We start from the raw sequence: 16,291 nt of genomic DNA, 5'->3' as shown, positions 1-16,291 counted from the left end.
AAATTTAAATACAAGAGTTTACCCATGCGACGTGCAAATAAAAAAATAATAGCCTCTAAAGGGTGTTCAAGTTAGTGGAATAGATAAACAGTAAACTCTTGACCAGAGATCAGAAGTTCGATTCCCCCTACCAACACTTTCATGGACTAATCTGTCACACAGAACTTGCCTAGTGTAATTTATCCAGTTAACGTAGTTTGCATGATATTGCATTACTCCGAGGGTTTACCCAATGCGCAACGAATATAGCGGCTGCGAGTTCTCACATCACAAAAAAAATGAAAAATCTAGAAATAATACCACGTTCGAGCTTGATCCTAGAGGCCCGGGGTTGCTTGTTTGCATTCCCTTGATTTTATAAAAGAAAAGTCAAAATTTTTATGGATCTCCTAGTACGCTGACGATTGTATTCCAACGCACTTGATTTAAAATATTTCATTGGATAAATTACATAATTACAAACATCAGATCTTCACAATATTAATATGGAGGGTCAAATAAATATTTTAAAACTAAAAAATAATACTTTTTTTATGAGTAGATTGAATCGAGTCAGACCAGATATCTGTTTTATAAAATTATCTCGGGAACGATCTAATAAAGAGTTTTCATGAAATGGAAAAAGGCTGGTACCAAGTACAGATTTCAAACACTACTCTGAAGTTAGAGGCATTGTTAAGACAGTGAAATGCATGCACCGTCAAGTTTATCGACACTATCATTCATTGCATGTCATCAGCCAACAAGGGCGGATCCACAGACTCAAAGAGGGAAGCGAGAAGGGGATTGGGGCCCGGCCGGTGCCTCTGCTTGCGGTTTTAGACATCAACAGAAGTAGGCCGTCCGGCCAAGAAGTCACCTCTCTTGCAAGTCTATATGACACTCGTTAGGCCGGAAAATCTACACCAGTGGATAAGCTAAGGTTTACATAGCATAGACTTGTGAGCTAGAATCAAGTCTATGCTCTGATTTTATTAGATGCGTTTTTCTGCTATCCTCCCTCGACTTTTTTGTTTTATTTTCACCGAGGTTACGAGGGAGGGAAGATGTTGGACATCCTATCCTTGTCAAGGAGTCTCATCACCAGACCGAATTGGTTCGTCAAAAATGAAGCCCGGAAATTGATTTGACTGACCGGTAGGTAGGTGGTTATACTGTTCTAACACTTTAGGCAAACTTGGCAGCACCCCCTGGCATTTTTGGGCAGGGTGCATGAGCGATGATTTTGCTATAGAAAGCACTGTAAGGAAATCTTCGTGATCTAATGGTTTCAAAAATATTGAAGTGTCTTTTTCTGGTTCGTGGCACTCGAGTAACTTCAACCTCTTCCGGTGCACTTCTTCCTTGACTATCTAGAAGGAAATTCAAAATAAATGGTGTCAGCAAGATAACATGACCATGAACTTAAAAATGTAACCACAAAGATGATTAGATGTCCTTTCAGGTAATGAGGCAGCAAATCTGGTGAAGGACCAAACAAAAGGAAATTGCATGTTAAATACTGGTCACCCTGCACCCGTGGAAAGAAATCGAATTTACCACTGTTTTAAGTGCCATTCTCCAGAATAGGAGACCAGAGGAAGAGATGTTTATAGAAGTAAGACAATGTTCCTATTATACATTGAAAACAAAATCACCAAATAAGATCAAAGGCAACCATCAACAATGATGCCAATCGATACCAGCTTCATGGAAATGACCAGTATTGGAAAGCCCTGGATCTAATTAACTGCTCAATAAATTATTTTTGTCAATTCCCTACTATTCCATTTAACCCAAAGATCATATCATGGACACATAACAATCAACCGGCAAATAATTATGAAGCTCTATAAATATAATAAACCAATTCTGAGAACAATAAAACAAAGCTAAGGTCGGTAGAAGAATATCCAACTCTGAGCAGCTCATAAGTCATAAACAATTGGAGTAAGCATGTACACAGCCGCATAGTGACTACTGACTAAGTAGTAGCTGTTTTTGCCATATGGCGAGGAAAAGTCGTGTTTCTGTTTTGGCACCGCCAGCAAAAGATCTAATGCCTGATAGGTGTAATAGAGATAAGGAGAGAAAATGATGTTGACTAAAAAATGACTTAGGCCATTTGTTTTAGCCAAGCCACTTTCTTTTATCACGATGCATCTCCAAAATTTTGCACAATTGTCCAAGTGCTTTTCATTTTAGGATACTCTCAGTCCACTTTTATATTAGGAAAATTTTGTTTGTTCTTTTTTTTGTTCTTCTTTTCCATTTTTTATTTTTGTAGCTCCCTGATAAAAATGAAATTTCCGTAAAATTACAAGCCATCAAACTAAGAAATTCTTATACATGAATTACCCTTCAAAGAAAATAATTTATAACAATGATGGATGACTCCATGAAACTTCTCCTACAATTTCACCTTGGTAACCCCCTCATGCTCCTTTAAATTTCAAATTTTTATGCACATGAATGTATAGATCATCTAGCACAATCATCATTTTAGATTATTGGATTGCTAAAAAATTTGGGAAGACAGATTGAGACAATGATTTGAAGGGTACAAGCATGTAAATGCTACCAGAAACAATAAAGGTCTATCAATGAGTGTTTCTGAAAGCTAAAGAGGTTTTTTCCCCTAAGTCCTCCTTAATAACGTCTATGACATGAGGTTCATAGAGTAGAAAACATATAAAACGCTTTGCTAGCTCAATTTTCAGAAACGTTTTGCCATGTCTGAGTGAAATACGATGCTAAGCAAATCTTTGGTCTTGTTTCGGATTTATCATGAAATACCCCTGATCTTTCTTACATTAGTACAAGTCAATACTGGTCATGGGCCGCAAGCCTAAAACCTGAATACGAACATGTTGGTGTCTTAGTTTGTGCCTGGGAGCCCTTTATATAGAAAAGGGCAAATCTCCCCTCTTTGAGTTAGGTCCAAGTTAATTTCTAACAGAACCCGAGTCTAAACAAGATATAAAATTTCCAATGGGCTGTTCTAAGTTTCCCCAAAAGTTGACAATTTTATTTGTTCTCATCTAATACTAGCAAGACAAATCACCCGCTCAACATCAATTAACTTAGTTCTATTTAACGCGTCAATTCAATCAAAAGCCAAAGCACTAGTCCCATGTCTCAGATGGAACTCCTTAACCACCACAAAGGGGGGGTGGGGGTTGTAAAATCATGGTTTTTACTTTTAAACATCAGAGTTGAAGCTTTCTATAGAGGAACATATCAATGATTCTATCCATGGTTGTAAAGTGTAAACTTAAACTTACTTAAAACGTCCAAATGGGTGATAACAACAAAACAGCATTCAATCTCATCTGTTATAGTGTAACTTCTGCATGGTGAATTGTAAACCAGAACTAAATCTTACGACACTTGAATAATCTATGTGAGAACAAACGAAGTAATAACTCTTGATGAGAACACCACGTATGACACTTGATTTTGAAGAGAGTTCATGATTTGCTAAACTAGAGTTTATATCTAATTTCTAAATCACTGTTAAAACCTTTCCAAAAGACACACTGGAAAATTCAAAACCTTTTTATTTTTTTAAGATATCTATCTACTTCATGGAGCCAAGACTAACCAGTTAGAATCTTATATCCTGTGTCTCTAGCATGCCAGACATTCATGCAAATGTCGATGGAAGAACAGAATAATGAGCATGAAACAAAAGGAAACATCAATCAACTACATAAATCTAACCTGCAATAAACCCGAATCAAATTTGGGAAGCCCCAAATGCCCAACGGTGAGTGATCCAAAAAAGTTCCCCAATAAAACAGCATCTGCCGCTGCCAGCCCCTGCGCAAGTCCAGCAACAAGGCCGCCCAGAAAACTATCCCCAGCACCAGTGGGATCGACCTGGACAGTCGGAAAGGGAGCAATTTTCTGCTCATCATTCCTGTAATAAAGGGTACACCCATCTTTTCCATTCGTCACCACCACACAACAAAATTTCTTCGCCTCATCAACATTAATGTAAGGCGCCTCGTCCGCTGAGGCCTTCAAAAACCCAATTCTAGGGAGTAAATTATAGAATTTAGAATCCTTCAATTGAATAAGACTCACTGTTCCATCTTCTTCATCGAAAACCCGGATCAGTCCTTGTACATCTACAAACACCATCTCACAAATATCTAGCATTCGCTCCAACGTTTCCGGCAAGACTTCCCCACCCACGGCAACTGCCAAACCGTACTCGAATCGGGAGTCGGGGAGGTCCAAGGGCTTAATTGGCTCGCAGGATCGAACCCTTTTGAGCACGCGGTCTTGTCGTTGGATATGAGAAGAGAAGTGAGCATGGAAGAGAGTTGTTCTGGAAGAAGCTGAAATGAGGGGCGGGTGGTTAACTTCGTAAGAGAAATCGGAACCCACCTTAGAGATGAAAGTGGCGGCGACTGAGAGACCATCTAGCACTTCGGCGATGAATGAGGCCGCCCCGCCCAGGGATTCTGCTAACACATGGCCGTCCTTGATCAAAACATCATGGCAATAGTTTCCAACCACCAGGCATGAAACAACTCCACCTTGTCTCATCTTTTTGGTCATGTGCGAGTGCGACGGAGTTGCCCTTTCTGAATGGGCATTGAAAATAAGACAACGAAACCTACGATGATAATCACCTGATTGATTCGTAATAGAGGGATTATTGCGTGGGAAGTACGACCACAATGAATACAGAAAAAGCAAGAAAAAGACGGAAGATTATGGGTTGGAGTTGGGCAAGTGACATCTGTGATTTTCCAAGCAGATTCGTAGCGACACGTTGGAGTGGAAACCTCGGAAAAGGCGGACGATTTTAAATGTTGGAGTTTTTGTCAAATGGATTTTGGCCCATTTACTTGTTCTTGTTGAGGCCCATTTTCAGACTTTGATTTTGAAATTTTTTAGTTCCATTTTAACAAAATTGAATTCATCTCTTTAGCCTATGTCTTGTCGGGTTAATGAAATCATATTCGGTAATATCTAAATCATGCATTTAATGGTTCGTATTTTTATACATAGACGTAATTAATAATATATTTTTGGCGTAACAAATCATTTATGATAGGTTGAACTCTAAATTCTTGTCGTTCATCTGATCCTAAATTTTTATATTTGAGATGAGGTCTCAAGTTCGAGATTCAATTGCAACATACTTTGCCCCCAATTCAAAAAATAAAAATAAAAAAACATCTCTTTTATCTTAGGTTGATCGAAACCAATCACATTGAAAATTCATCCGAGAGTTTCTCCACGTACTTATATTTTAATAGCTACAGTTCTAATTCTATTATATTTCCTAAAATTTGAAAGTCACATTAACTGGTTGACCAACAATATCTCGACGTTTAACTATCAAAACGTTTAAATATTAAGCATCTTATCCGACATAAAAGACTATGGTAGTATTTGGGAGAGTTTCTAAAAAGCACTTATCAGCTTTTCGTTATAAAAATTTCACAAAATTTCAAATTTTTATTAACAAAAAAGCTGAAAAATGCTTCTAAGAAACTCTCTCAAACACTACCTATGTTTAGTGCCGAACCTATGATTTGGACGATAAAGCCCCAAAACCGGAGTTGGTAACTTGCGCTTCGAGGCGAGTTATTTCGATTCTCGAAAAGTAATTACTTTTTTTTTCTTTTTTTATAAAAAAATAAATCAGGAAAACTAGAACGGACATAGTTTAATAACATCGAAAAATTATATTTTCCGTCTCTAAAATTTTTATTGGAGGCCCACTCAAAACTAAAGGAAAGGTGTAAGAAACATTGAGCCCTGGCCTTTATGTTAGCCCATTAGTCCATTATTTAACTTTTATTTAACTAATTGGTTAATTGATTTATTAACAAAATACATGGATGCAAGAGAGGTGCAAGTTGTTTGTGAAACTCGTTGCTTCATTTGTTATTGTTGTATCAGGTTGGCCCAATACAAAGACGTGCGAGAAGTTTAAACATGTAATAGATTATTACACGAAAATTTGACGTCTTGGATAAAATGATAACCTTAGATCAAAAGTATGAATGAATTTCAATTGATCGAATATAAATTTTGACGTAAAGAGTGAACATGAAGTAAAAATAAAACAATCACGCATCGAATTTTCCTTATTAATCAACAAATCACCACAAAAGGGTATAAATATATAACTCATGCAATACATCAAATACTTTTCAAACTAAATTAGTAAATTTCCTAATTTGGTGCGGCTTTCGAAGTATCCAGCTATTGTCATTCAACATCTAATTAATTTCTTAGTGGTCATCAAGTCTTTTAGGATTTATTTTTATTCTTATTTTAGGTTGAATTATTTAGTTCTCCACTTATCTGTATATTAGCTCATTTTACCTGGATCATCTATATATCCAATATTATATTCAAGTAATATATTTGGTACTAAATAATACTATATTTATAAACGGCATGCATCTTTAATCTTTCAAAATTACATGGATAGTGTTTGAGATTACTTTTAGAATGCGTGTTGAGTTTTTCCTTCACAAAAGTTAAAAAATTTGTGAAGAAAAAACTCAAAAACATACTTCATAAAAACCAATCTCAAACATTGTCATAGTCGAACTTGGTTGAGATGATTCTTGAAGTAAACACATCGTAGAATCGTAATCATACTAGGACAAGTTTTTTACATTATTTTTTAATTTGAAGATGAATATAAATAAGTCTCGAATATGAAATTTCATCATAAAACTAAAATTTGGATGTGTCAAATGAACTATAAGTTATCGACAATTTAATAAATTTATTAGGTGACTAAAATTGAGCTAGCTTTTTTCACAAATTAACAAATTACTAATTGGATATCGTGGGTTTGCAATTTGCATATTGTACTACTCTATAACATTATATTGGCATGCACAATATAATGCAGGAGTAGGTTTTCTGTGAGACGGTCTTACGTATTTTTTATCCGTAAAAACGAATCAACCAAAAGTCTCACAAGTCAATTTTGTGATATATATATCTTATTTGGGTCACTAAGAGATCTGTTTCCCAAAATTAACCCGTGAGACTTTTGGCGTAAAAAATAATATTTTTCATTAGTGACTCAAATAAGATATTCGTATCACAAAATTAACTTGTGAGACTTTTGACAAACAAAGTAATATTTTTTTCATAAATGACCCAAATAATATATACATATCACAAAATTGATCCGTAAAACCGTCTCACGAAAACTTTTGACATAATGATGATAGATTTCTTATTAAAGCAAATATTATCCTCTTTCATCGAGAAAGTATTATATTATCACAGTTTGTACAAACTGCCATAATTTAAGGTTTACCAATTTCTCGAAGATGTAGTCAGTTTTTCCCCTGCACATCTGATTAATTATGTAGATTTTGTTTGACAGATATTTAATGATATCTTTCTGGTTAAAGATTAAGTGATATATATATATATATATATATATATGTTTATTTATTTATTATTTATTTTTAAAAATAGCAATTTTGATAAAATAGAATATCAAATATGTGTGATGACAGTTGACTTAATTCTGGGGAATTAATGAGAAACAAGGTTGAGAACGTTCTTAGCCAAATGTAAAAAAATCCAATTTACATATATTATGTCACGAACGTTCTTAGCCAAATGTAAAATTTTCCAAATGTTTATGTTTCTTGATTAGTTAAAAACGAAATCATGAATGTCTCCAATATCTATCATCATTAATTTAAAATTCGTCATTTCTATTTCTACGGAATATTGACAGTTCATTATGGTACATTAATGTCGCTAAAAAAATTTGCAAGTTAATTACTTGACTAATTACGTGTTTTTCATGTTATCATACTATTGATCTAGAGGTTTATATATAACTCAGGGTCCATCAAAAAATAACGATCATGGACATTATTGACATAAAAAAAAAAATTGTCAAGGGACGTCCAATGATTGCCTGCCATGTGTATAGCATTGGGCACACACTTCCTACACCCAATGGCTTCAATGTCAAGCACGAGGCTCAAACTTGCCAATTCTCCAAGTACCCACTAGTTATTATATAAAGCCAAGTTGAATTTTGAGGAGTGATCGTGTTTCTTAATGATATTCCACACTCAACTTAATTATATTATCAATCACATTTTTTCTCAATAATGATTCAAAGCCCATTTTAAGAACACCAACATGTAAATGTTAAGATACTAGTTAGTCATTACATATATATGCAATTTTCACTATTATCTATATGCAACATATATATACCTTTCGTTTTATAATTTATTTTAGAATCAAAGATAGCTCAATAAGTCACCAGATTTTCTTAATCGAATTAATTCTCGAGAATTTTACTCTAATATAACCTTCATCTTTAAATCTTATTAACCCCTTATAATTATATGTGTAGGTATTTTAAAGCCATTCTAACGACTAGCATTTCGCAGGTAAAGTCTTCAAAGTTAATTTCAAAAAATAAAAAATAAAAAATAAAAAGTTGAAACCCTTCTAATTTTTTCCAAAAAAAAATAAAAATAGCTGACATGATCGTAATGATGTCTTCATCAAACACCACATGTTAATTTTAATATTATAACATAATGCAATATAATATTATGCAAGCAACGTATTGGCATAATCAAGGTCATTAATTAAGAAGGTGAAGTAATTAAAGAACACATTAACTCCCGTTTTACTGTTAAAAACGGATTCTACCTCATAGATATTATCCAAATCATGCATTCGATGATCAATATTTATACACATGAGCATAATTAATGGGATATTGTTGATGTGACAAATCATGAGACATTGGATTTATGATTCGGGTAAAACCCTTAAGCCCCGTTTGGTACATAGATGAGATATCAATGAGTTATCTAACTTTTAATCAATCATTATTTTTATCTATGATCAATTATTACATCAAACATGTGATTGCAAGACAATCAAGAGTTTATCCAACATACCAAACGGGGCCTTAAGGTAGGTTGAACTCTACCCGGTTGCACTTTAGTGATATGAATCTTTTACTTGACCTGTTAATTTTTATGTCCAAAAAAATTATTAATTTTTTATTATAAATATGAGTTAAATCGACCTATTTTTTTTTTTTACAATATATAGGTCCGTGAAATCGCCTTATAAAATATATGTTTGTTAAAAAATACAACATTAATAATCTACCTAGCTACCTACCTACCTACGAACCCTCGGTGAATATTGCTTTGACGCCGCAACTAGTTGCTTTTGATCAAATACCAACTTGACTAATTAAAAAAACATTGCCTTGTTTCAGTAAAAAAGGTGCAATATTAATTCTCTCCTATAAACATGGAGGTTGCTAGCTAGCTCATTCGATATATGTCATGACCAATATTCAATTAATATAATGAAACAATTTTGATATACACACGCTACAATATATATAATGCTAGCTAGCTCCTACCAAGTGGTGGAGCATTGATGTGTTCCCTCATGAGCTCCCTTGAGTTTTGTGTTTTTTTCTCCTATATATTTGTAAAATCTCCTATTATATAACCTCCGGCACATATATATTGCAGTCCCTTGCATGTATGAAATCTGGTTTATAACTTCATTTTACCAAAAAAGATATTTAAAAAAAAAAATGGCTGTAAATGACAAGAGATACAGAAATGTAGCAGCCATCTTTGGTGTAACTGGGCTGGTGGGAAAGGAGCTCGCGAGGAAGCTTCTTTCGACTCGAAAATGGAAGGTCTACGGCGTAGCCCGAAAACGAGACATCTGCAGCAGTATCATGAGTATGGAAGGTGAAGCTAATTACCATTTCATTTCTTGTGATCTCTTAAACACAAAGGAAACACAAGAAAAGCTCGGCAGGAGTAATGTGTTGGAGGATGTTACTCACATCTTTTGGGTAACTTGGGCTAGCCAATTCCCTTTAGATACCCACGAATGTTTCGATCAAAACAAGGCCATGTTGTCTAATGTTTTGAATGCCATCCTCCCGCTTTCGAAGGGGCTGAAACACTTCTCCATCCAGACGGGAGTGAAGCATTACGTGTCGTTGCGAGGGCCGGCTTCGGGAGGAGACCAAGATCGGTCCTATAGAGAGGATTCTCCGAGGGTGGAAAGCGGTAATGGACGTAACTTTTATTATGGACTTGAGGATTTGTTGCAAGAAAGATTGTTAGGTGATATTGTGACATGGTCTATTCAAAGGCCTGGATTGATACTAGGTTCTTCTCAAAGAACTCTATACAATTTCATCGGTAGTTTGTGTGTTTATGGAGCTATTTGCAAGCATTTGAGCCTCCCTTTTGTGTTTGGTGGCACAAAGAAATGTTGGGAAGAAATGTACATCGACTTGTCCGATGCACGTCTCGTGGCGGATCAACACATTTGGGCTGCTACGAATCAAGAATTAATCCTGATGAAGTCGAGTGGTAGCGGCATTGATCAAGATCGATGGGAGGCGTTTAACGCGATCAACGGTGAGGGTTATACGTGGATGGGGATGTGGAGGGATATCGGGATTAAATTCGGGTTGGAAGTGTCGGAAGAAGACATGTTTTCCGAGGATTTTGTGTATTCCTCGGCCATGTGTGATAAAGGGAGTGTTTGGAATGAAATAGTGGTGAAAGAAGGGCTTGTGGATACGAATATGGAGGATTTGGCTAATTGGGGTTTCATCGATGTTCTTTTTAGATGTCCTGTGAAAATGTTGGCTGCAAGAGAGAAGATTGATGAGTTGGGATTCAAGACAAAGTACCAAGCTTTGGATTCGATCTCGTATTGGATTGATGTCATGAGAGCTGACAGATTAGTTCCATAGAGATTCAATTCAATTCTTGAATTTCATTTCTCTTGTTATACGTTTCGATGTGTTCAATGTTAAATATTGTAGTTTGTTGTGTGTTATATATATTGAACTTATTATATGTTACAAAATCATAATCCACATGTATAATAATATGGGGAAATAGTTTTTTTTTTCCTATGAATTTGTTCAGTTTTGGATTTTAGTCTAGTAAGTTTTCAAGATTTGCTTTTGGTATTTTAAATTTTAATTTTCGGTTTGTTTCGATTTAATTGCTGATGTGGTTCCAAAAATTCTAACATGAAAGTTGATGACTTATCATTAATTAGAATAAATGAAAATAAAAAAATTAGTATACACCATGAGAATAGTATAGAGAAGATATGCGTGAGAATTAATAGTGTGTGCGCATTGTATTTTTTTTAAAAAAATATTAGAATGTATAATATATCATTTTATAAAATGAATTCGTGGATGCGTGTATGCTTTAAAATAATATGTTTTATTGAATTATTAGTAATATATAAGCCGAGTACTCGACATATAAATGCAATATACACCATGTTTGGATCAATTGTCCACATCCTTTTATCAATTTGAGAAGAACAAAAAAAAAATCGAATATTGAATCTCTTCTTCTCCTCGGGGATCTTTTAATATCATTTTCTTAACGTAATTTAAAAAACCAAAAATAGATCCGAAAGTTTTAATAGGCTTTGGTATACTTGGCTCCTCGATTTAGGCAGTCAAATTCTTTGGTGCGCAAATCTAAGTTTCTTTTATTTATCATCTTTTAAATATTTGAAAGTCATCGAGTAGTGCTAGTACACAATGCTAAGGCTATGCTATAAAGACCCCGCGTTATCATCAAATTAATTAATTAATATATCTTTCACCATATATTTTTAAAACTAAGCACCATGTAACAATTGCATGTGTGTCTATGTTAACAAATTTCAGACAATTTTATCAGCATCACAAAATTGATTCTTGAGATGTTTACGGGAGATTGTATGATTTATGATATCCCCTAAATTATCCCATTTTTTTATATAGAAAACTATTGATTTCCACTTTTCTTACACAAACAAAATTTATTTTCCAAAATTACATAGAATAAATCTCTTTCGAATTCTAAACCGACCATAAATTCCAAAAAGTCTTGGCTAAAGATTATGACTTTGAAACACTTAACTGCATCAAGATAGCCTTTTGGCAAGCAGAATATCTATACTGTTGGTTGAGCATTGATATTACTGAATTAGTTCTTGATCATATCCTAATGTTGATTCTGGGAAATTTCAAAGTTCGTCGTAACTATTCGAAATTCTCGTTCTTGATAAGACTCTAACTTAGAGGGTCAAATGATTAAGAAGATTATGATCCAAACAAGCAGTCATCCTACAGATATTATGGATCCTAGAATGATGCCCAAAAAAGTGGTTTTGTTGATAATTGTCCGAATCGAACTGCATATGCGGAATGAAACTTTCAAGATCCGTAGAGACATTGAATTTTATATGGCGTTCTGAATCTTTGGAAAATTTACATCGAATACATGACATTCTATGAGAGAAGGCTTAAATCTTGAGCTTCCTTGTAATTTCAGCAATGTACTTACCTTGATAAAAGGCTTGCTGAAGTTCAAGCTCTGTGGGCTCCCGCGAACCGTCTGCTGCATACGTTCCTGCACCATATGAAGATCCACCCTTCACCTCATGCATCTCAAACATTCCGCTGCCAAAGGTATATCCAAGAGGAACATATATCATGCCATGATGTGCTAGCTGTGTTACCGCTGTCAATCTGCAAACATTATCGAACAAAAACCAATTGCTATAAGAAACGATATTGAAATAGATAATGTATATTGCAATAATTCGACATCACTTAAGTCAATATAATCAATCTGTTGAATTCAAATTTAAAACGCTGGTGTATTGGTCTCGTTTATCCTTACTGAACTCGAGATGTAAGACATTGGGAAAGCAACAACAATTAAACTTAAAGGCTTCTAAGTTTATGATATAAAGAGTTTTAGGAAAGAACTCCAAATATTCCGGCTAACCAAACTCTATATTGTAGTGTCCACTCAATGATAAATGTTTCAAGGTAGTTCTTCCGAAAAATAGACACATAACAGTACCGAGTCGTGTGTGCTGTCTAAGAGAGTATGAAATAACAGTTGACATTGCATGCTATGCGTTCAGTCCCAGCATCATCCAACTGAGTATATGCATCCACTTAAGGTTTCAAGAAGAAACTTGGAAAGGATTTTCCGAAGGGCTATCTTTAGTCCTCTGTGCCACTTTGGAAACAGGTGACTACAAAAGCTAATATGTAAGACGCGAGTGAACCTTAATTAGCACATAACAAGAGTCATTTGTAGAATTTTTTTAAGAGAATGCAAAGGGCCCAAAGAAGTTATGTTAAATAGTAACATCCTGTTTTTTAGGCCAGCAACTTTAATCAGTTTTAATGATTGATTTGAGAAACCTTCCCCCTCAATTTCACAAAATGAGGAAAACCATCTTGCTATTGAATTTGCGATGTTTGTTAGGATGACACTGCCTCCAACTTCAACTCAAAAATCCATACCACCACTTGATGCTGCGTAGATGGCTTTTTGCTCAGCACATACAAGTGATCGATTCTCGATATTAGCCAACCCACAAACATAAAATTTAAGAAAAACAAGTGATGACTTGCATATATAAAAAAGTAAAAACTAACAAAATTTCTTTCTGCCTACTGACTAAAATTTCAGCCCTCTTTTATCTTTCAAAGGGAACTTATGTTCTTCCTTTTTTTAGTTTCAAATTAGTTAAGTTCAAAATTAAACAAACAGCAGCAGCAAACAGTATAGAAACTTCAACTGTACATAAAATTCTCAAAAAACTCTAAAAACTGCAATCTCAAGCCAAAAGAATAAAAAAACTCACGCGCTTAGTTCTTGACCACCTCCATGAAAACCTGTGCTCCAAAAAATCCCTGCAGGCTTCCCAGCAAGTGCTTGTGTAGCCCAAATGTCAGCAGTGGCATCAAAGAAAGCTTTGAATTGTGCGGCCATTACCCCAAAGCGGGATGGAAATCCAAAGATAAATCCGTCAGCCTCCAGAAGCTGTCCTGGACTGATCTCAGGCACATCGTCAGCTTTGTGAGGAGCCTTCATCTTTTTCAAAACCAAATCCGGTAGCGTCTCTGGTACCTACATTTGAAGCAAAACTACTAGTAACGTAAAAGTTTCTGTCAAATTTGTTGGCATTAAACTTGAGTATCCTTTCCAATTTAAAATCCCTCTAATAAAAAAAGGTGGTAGGATATGATTACTGAGATAACTTCACAATAAACTTCACACAATTATAATTAAAAATAAACAATACAACCAATTTATGCCTGAATTCATTCAACTAAAACTTAAGCATTAAGCACAAACCACCGATGTCGCATATTATCTAAAATGGTGGGTAACAGACGATTGTAATTTTGTAACAAAGTAATGAACTTGTTCATATGACCAAAACGCTTACAAAAGAAATCTAGAACTCATAAATAGAATGAAAAACATTAAAACACGGAGTGAATTGAAAGCCACCACACTCCAAAGTTGCTAAATTTCATCCCAAGTGTCGAGGCATGAATCCAAATAAAAAACCCACAAGCACAACCAGCATTAATAACAAAAAATGAACCCAACAAGAAGTCAATTCCTACAGATAGATCAGACAAATTAAGATTTCTTGCATTCGGTGAACAAAATCTTACCTGCCAAAGTGTGGCTTGAACATGAGGAACTGAATTGGCCCCTCTTTGAATCTCTCTAGCCATGCTCTCCACATGCCCATACAATGAATAATACCTTCAGCCCAAAAACAAAAAAGAAAAAGAAAAAAGAATGAGAATAAGAGACGCAGCTAATTAAATCATGGATGGAATATTCAGTAGTCATATATGGATCACTTACACTATGTACACCTTTGTGATTTCCATAATCTGTTCCGTACAAATTGTTTCCAGATTATGTGCTTAAAATCTCAGATTAAGAAACAAAGCTTGGCGACAGATTCAATGATTGATTTCAATAAGAATTTTGGCGAACTGTCTGATTAATTATCAATGAGATTAAAGTCAGGAAGAATTTCAATTACAATATTTGTTTGAGAATGAGACCACCTTACCTTTGTCCGCAGTGATGTGCGTGTGCCGTCTGTCACAGTTTGGATATTCTCTTTCGCACACGATAAAAATGTTATATACAAATATTATATTTTTTGGTATATAATATAAATTTATTTTTTTTAAGTATTTGATTTAATTTTTTTTTTACAATTTGATAATTTTGCGTTGTCTTTTTTTGTTTGAAAAAAAATAGATTAAGTGAGTATATCAAAAGACCACTAAAGTGCTCTTACTTTATACTAGGTTCTAAAAAACGCGAAATGCGGCGAAACGTCGAGATCAAGTTTCAAGTTTCACAAGTTTAAACATGTTTAATACAAGTTAAAACGTGGAAAAATATTTCAAGCTTTTATTAAAATTTTAATTATTTATTACTAATATATAGGCTAAATAACACACATATATAATAAATTTAATAGTAACACACAATTTTTCAAATTTTTAAAAGCAAAAAAATATCAAAACTATAATTTTTGGCAATGTTTATAGCTAGACCGCATCAAAAATTTTAAACAGTACCCAGAACACAAGAATTTTGAAAAAAAAGGTTTTGAAAAAATATGACCGGATTTATTTATTTGATTTTGAAGAAAATGGTTTTATTTTAAGATTTTTAAATTGATATAATTTATTTTTAAAAAAAAACTAATTTTTTTACAAAAATCACGTTTAATCTCGATTAAATACCTTTAATCACGTTTAATATGGTCAACTTAAAGTTGACCATTTTTTCCCGTTTTTACCTAATAGCGTTTTCATCACGTTTCACATTTAATCCCGTTTAATTCCATTTTTTAGAACAATGTCTTTATATATAACTAGTCACTGAACACACGCATTGCTAATGCGTGTGTAAATCACAATATATAAATATAATGTATTGGAAAGAGAGTGTAGGGGTATAAAAGGAACAAATAGGAGAAAAATCACTATGACACCAAAAAACGGTTTGTATAGGCTTCTCACATTTAATAAAATAAATATATATATATATTGGCAAACATATGCACACAAACTTAATAATATAGAATAGATATAAAATAAATAAATAAACTAAGTAAAGATATAGATATAGATAATAATAATAATAATAATAAATAATAATAATAATAATAATCTTTACTATATTATAATTGATAAACTCATTAGAGTAACTAATTTTGGTCATTTTAATAGATTTTCAAATTTATCCTTATAATTCTTTCAAATATATTCAATGATTAAAAGGTAAAAATATAATTTATGATTAAAAAACTCCCACATCTTATCCCCACTATCCCACTATCTTAATTTTTAATTATTTTTTTATAAAATTATATTATATGAGTAATAATAATTTCCAGGACACCCCTTGTCACTTGT

The 16,291-nt window shown here is 33.8% G+C and overlaps 3 protein-coding genes across 4 annotated transcripts; 1 reads left to right on the top strand and 2 right to left on the bottom strand.

The window, feature by feature from the left end:
- Nucleotides 1-595: 595 nt before the first annotated feature.
- On the bottom strand, nt 596-4,693 carry LOC140883146 (inositol 3-kinase). Its single transcript, XM_073289500.1, has 2 exons — nt 3,703-4,693; nt 596-1,352 (listed from the first exon to the last, which is right to left on the bottom strand). The coding sequence occupies exons 1-2, from the start codon at nt 4,546-4,548 to the stop codon at nt 1,068-1,070; spliced, it is 1,131 nt and encodes a 376-aa protein (XP_073145601.1). The 5' UTR covers nt 4,549-4,693; the 3' UTR covers nt 596-1,067.
- A 4,845-nt stretch (nt 4,694-9,538) lies between these two features.
- Nucleotides 9,539-10,765, top strand: LOC140885166 ((S)-8-oxocitronellyl enol synthase CYC2). Its single transcript, XM_073292101.1, has one exon. The coding sequence runs from the start codon at nt 9,578-9,580 to the stop codon at nt 10,763-10,765; it is 1,188 nt and encodes a 395-aa protein (XP_073148202.1). The 5' UTR covers nt 9,539-9,577.
- Nucleotides 10,766-12,189: 1,424 nt separating this feature from the next.
- LOC140883203 (probable NAD(P)H dehydrogenase (quinone) FQR1-like 3) lies at nt 12,190-14,957 on the bottom strand. Of its 2 annotated transcripts, XM_073289582.1 has the most exons (5): nt 14,929-14,957; nt 14,715-14,852; nt 14,516-14,609; nt 13,693-13,958; nt 12,190-12,556 (listed from the first exon to the last, which is right to left on the bottom strand). In XM_073289582.1, the coding sequence occupies exons 2-5, from the start codon at nt 14,738-14,740 to the stop codon at nt 12,331-12,333; spliced, it is 612 nt and encodes a 203-aa protein (XP_073145683.1). In that variant the 5' UTR covers nt 14,741-14,852; nt 14,929-14,957; the 3' UTR covers nt 12,190-12,330. The 2 variants fall into 2 exon arrangements, with proteins under 2 accessions (XP_073145683.1, XP_073145684.1); XM_073289583.1 differs by lacking the exon at nt 14,715-14,852 and having other exon boundaries at nt 14,929-14,956.
- Nucleotides 14,958-16,291: the final 1,334 nt, after the last annotated feature.

The sequence above is a fragment of the Henckelia pumila genome, chromosome 2 (genome assembly GCF_033568475.1).
Source record: "Henckelia pumila isolate YLH828 chromosome 2, ASM3356847v2, whole genome shotgun sequence".
NCBI lineage: Eukaryota > Viridiplantae > Streptophyta > Magnoliopsida > Lamiales > Gesneriaceae > Henckelia > Henckelia pumila.
The sequence above is the reverse complement of the archived record's forward strand: the minus strand, read 5'-3'. Positions and strand labels throughout refer to the sequence as shown.

Excerpts from the sequence above, each read along its gene's own strand:
- LOC140883146 (XM_073289500.1), bottom strand. The coding sequence starts at position 4,548 with ATGACCAAAAAGATGAGACAAGGTGGAGTTGTTTCATGCCTGGTGGTT. Across the intron at positions 1,353-3,702 it reads TTGATTCGGGTTTATTGCAG|ATAGTCAAGGAAGAAGTGCA; the intron begins GTTAGATTTATG and ends ATTTCCTTCTAG.
- LOC140885166 (XM_073292101.1), top strand. The coding sequence starts at position 9,578 with ATGGCTGTAAATGACAAGAGATACAGAAATGTAGCAGCCATCTTTGGT.
- LOC140883203 (XM_073289582.1), bottom strand. The coding sequence starts at position 14,740 with ATGGAAATCACAAAGGTGTACATAGT. Across the intron at positions 14,610-14,714 it reads ATCACAAAGGTGTACATAGT|GTATTATTCATTGTATGGGC; the intron begins GTAAGTGATCCA and ends TTTGGGCTGAAG. Across the intron at positions 13,959-14,515 it reads TTCAAGCCACACTTTGGCAG|GTACCAGAGACGCTACCGGA; the intron begins GTAAGATTTTGT and ends CTTCAAATGTAG.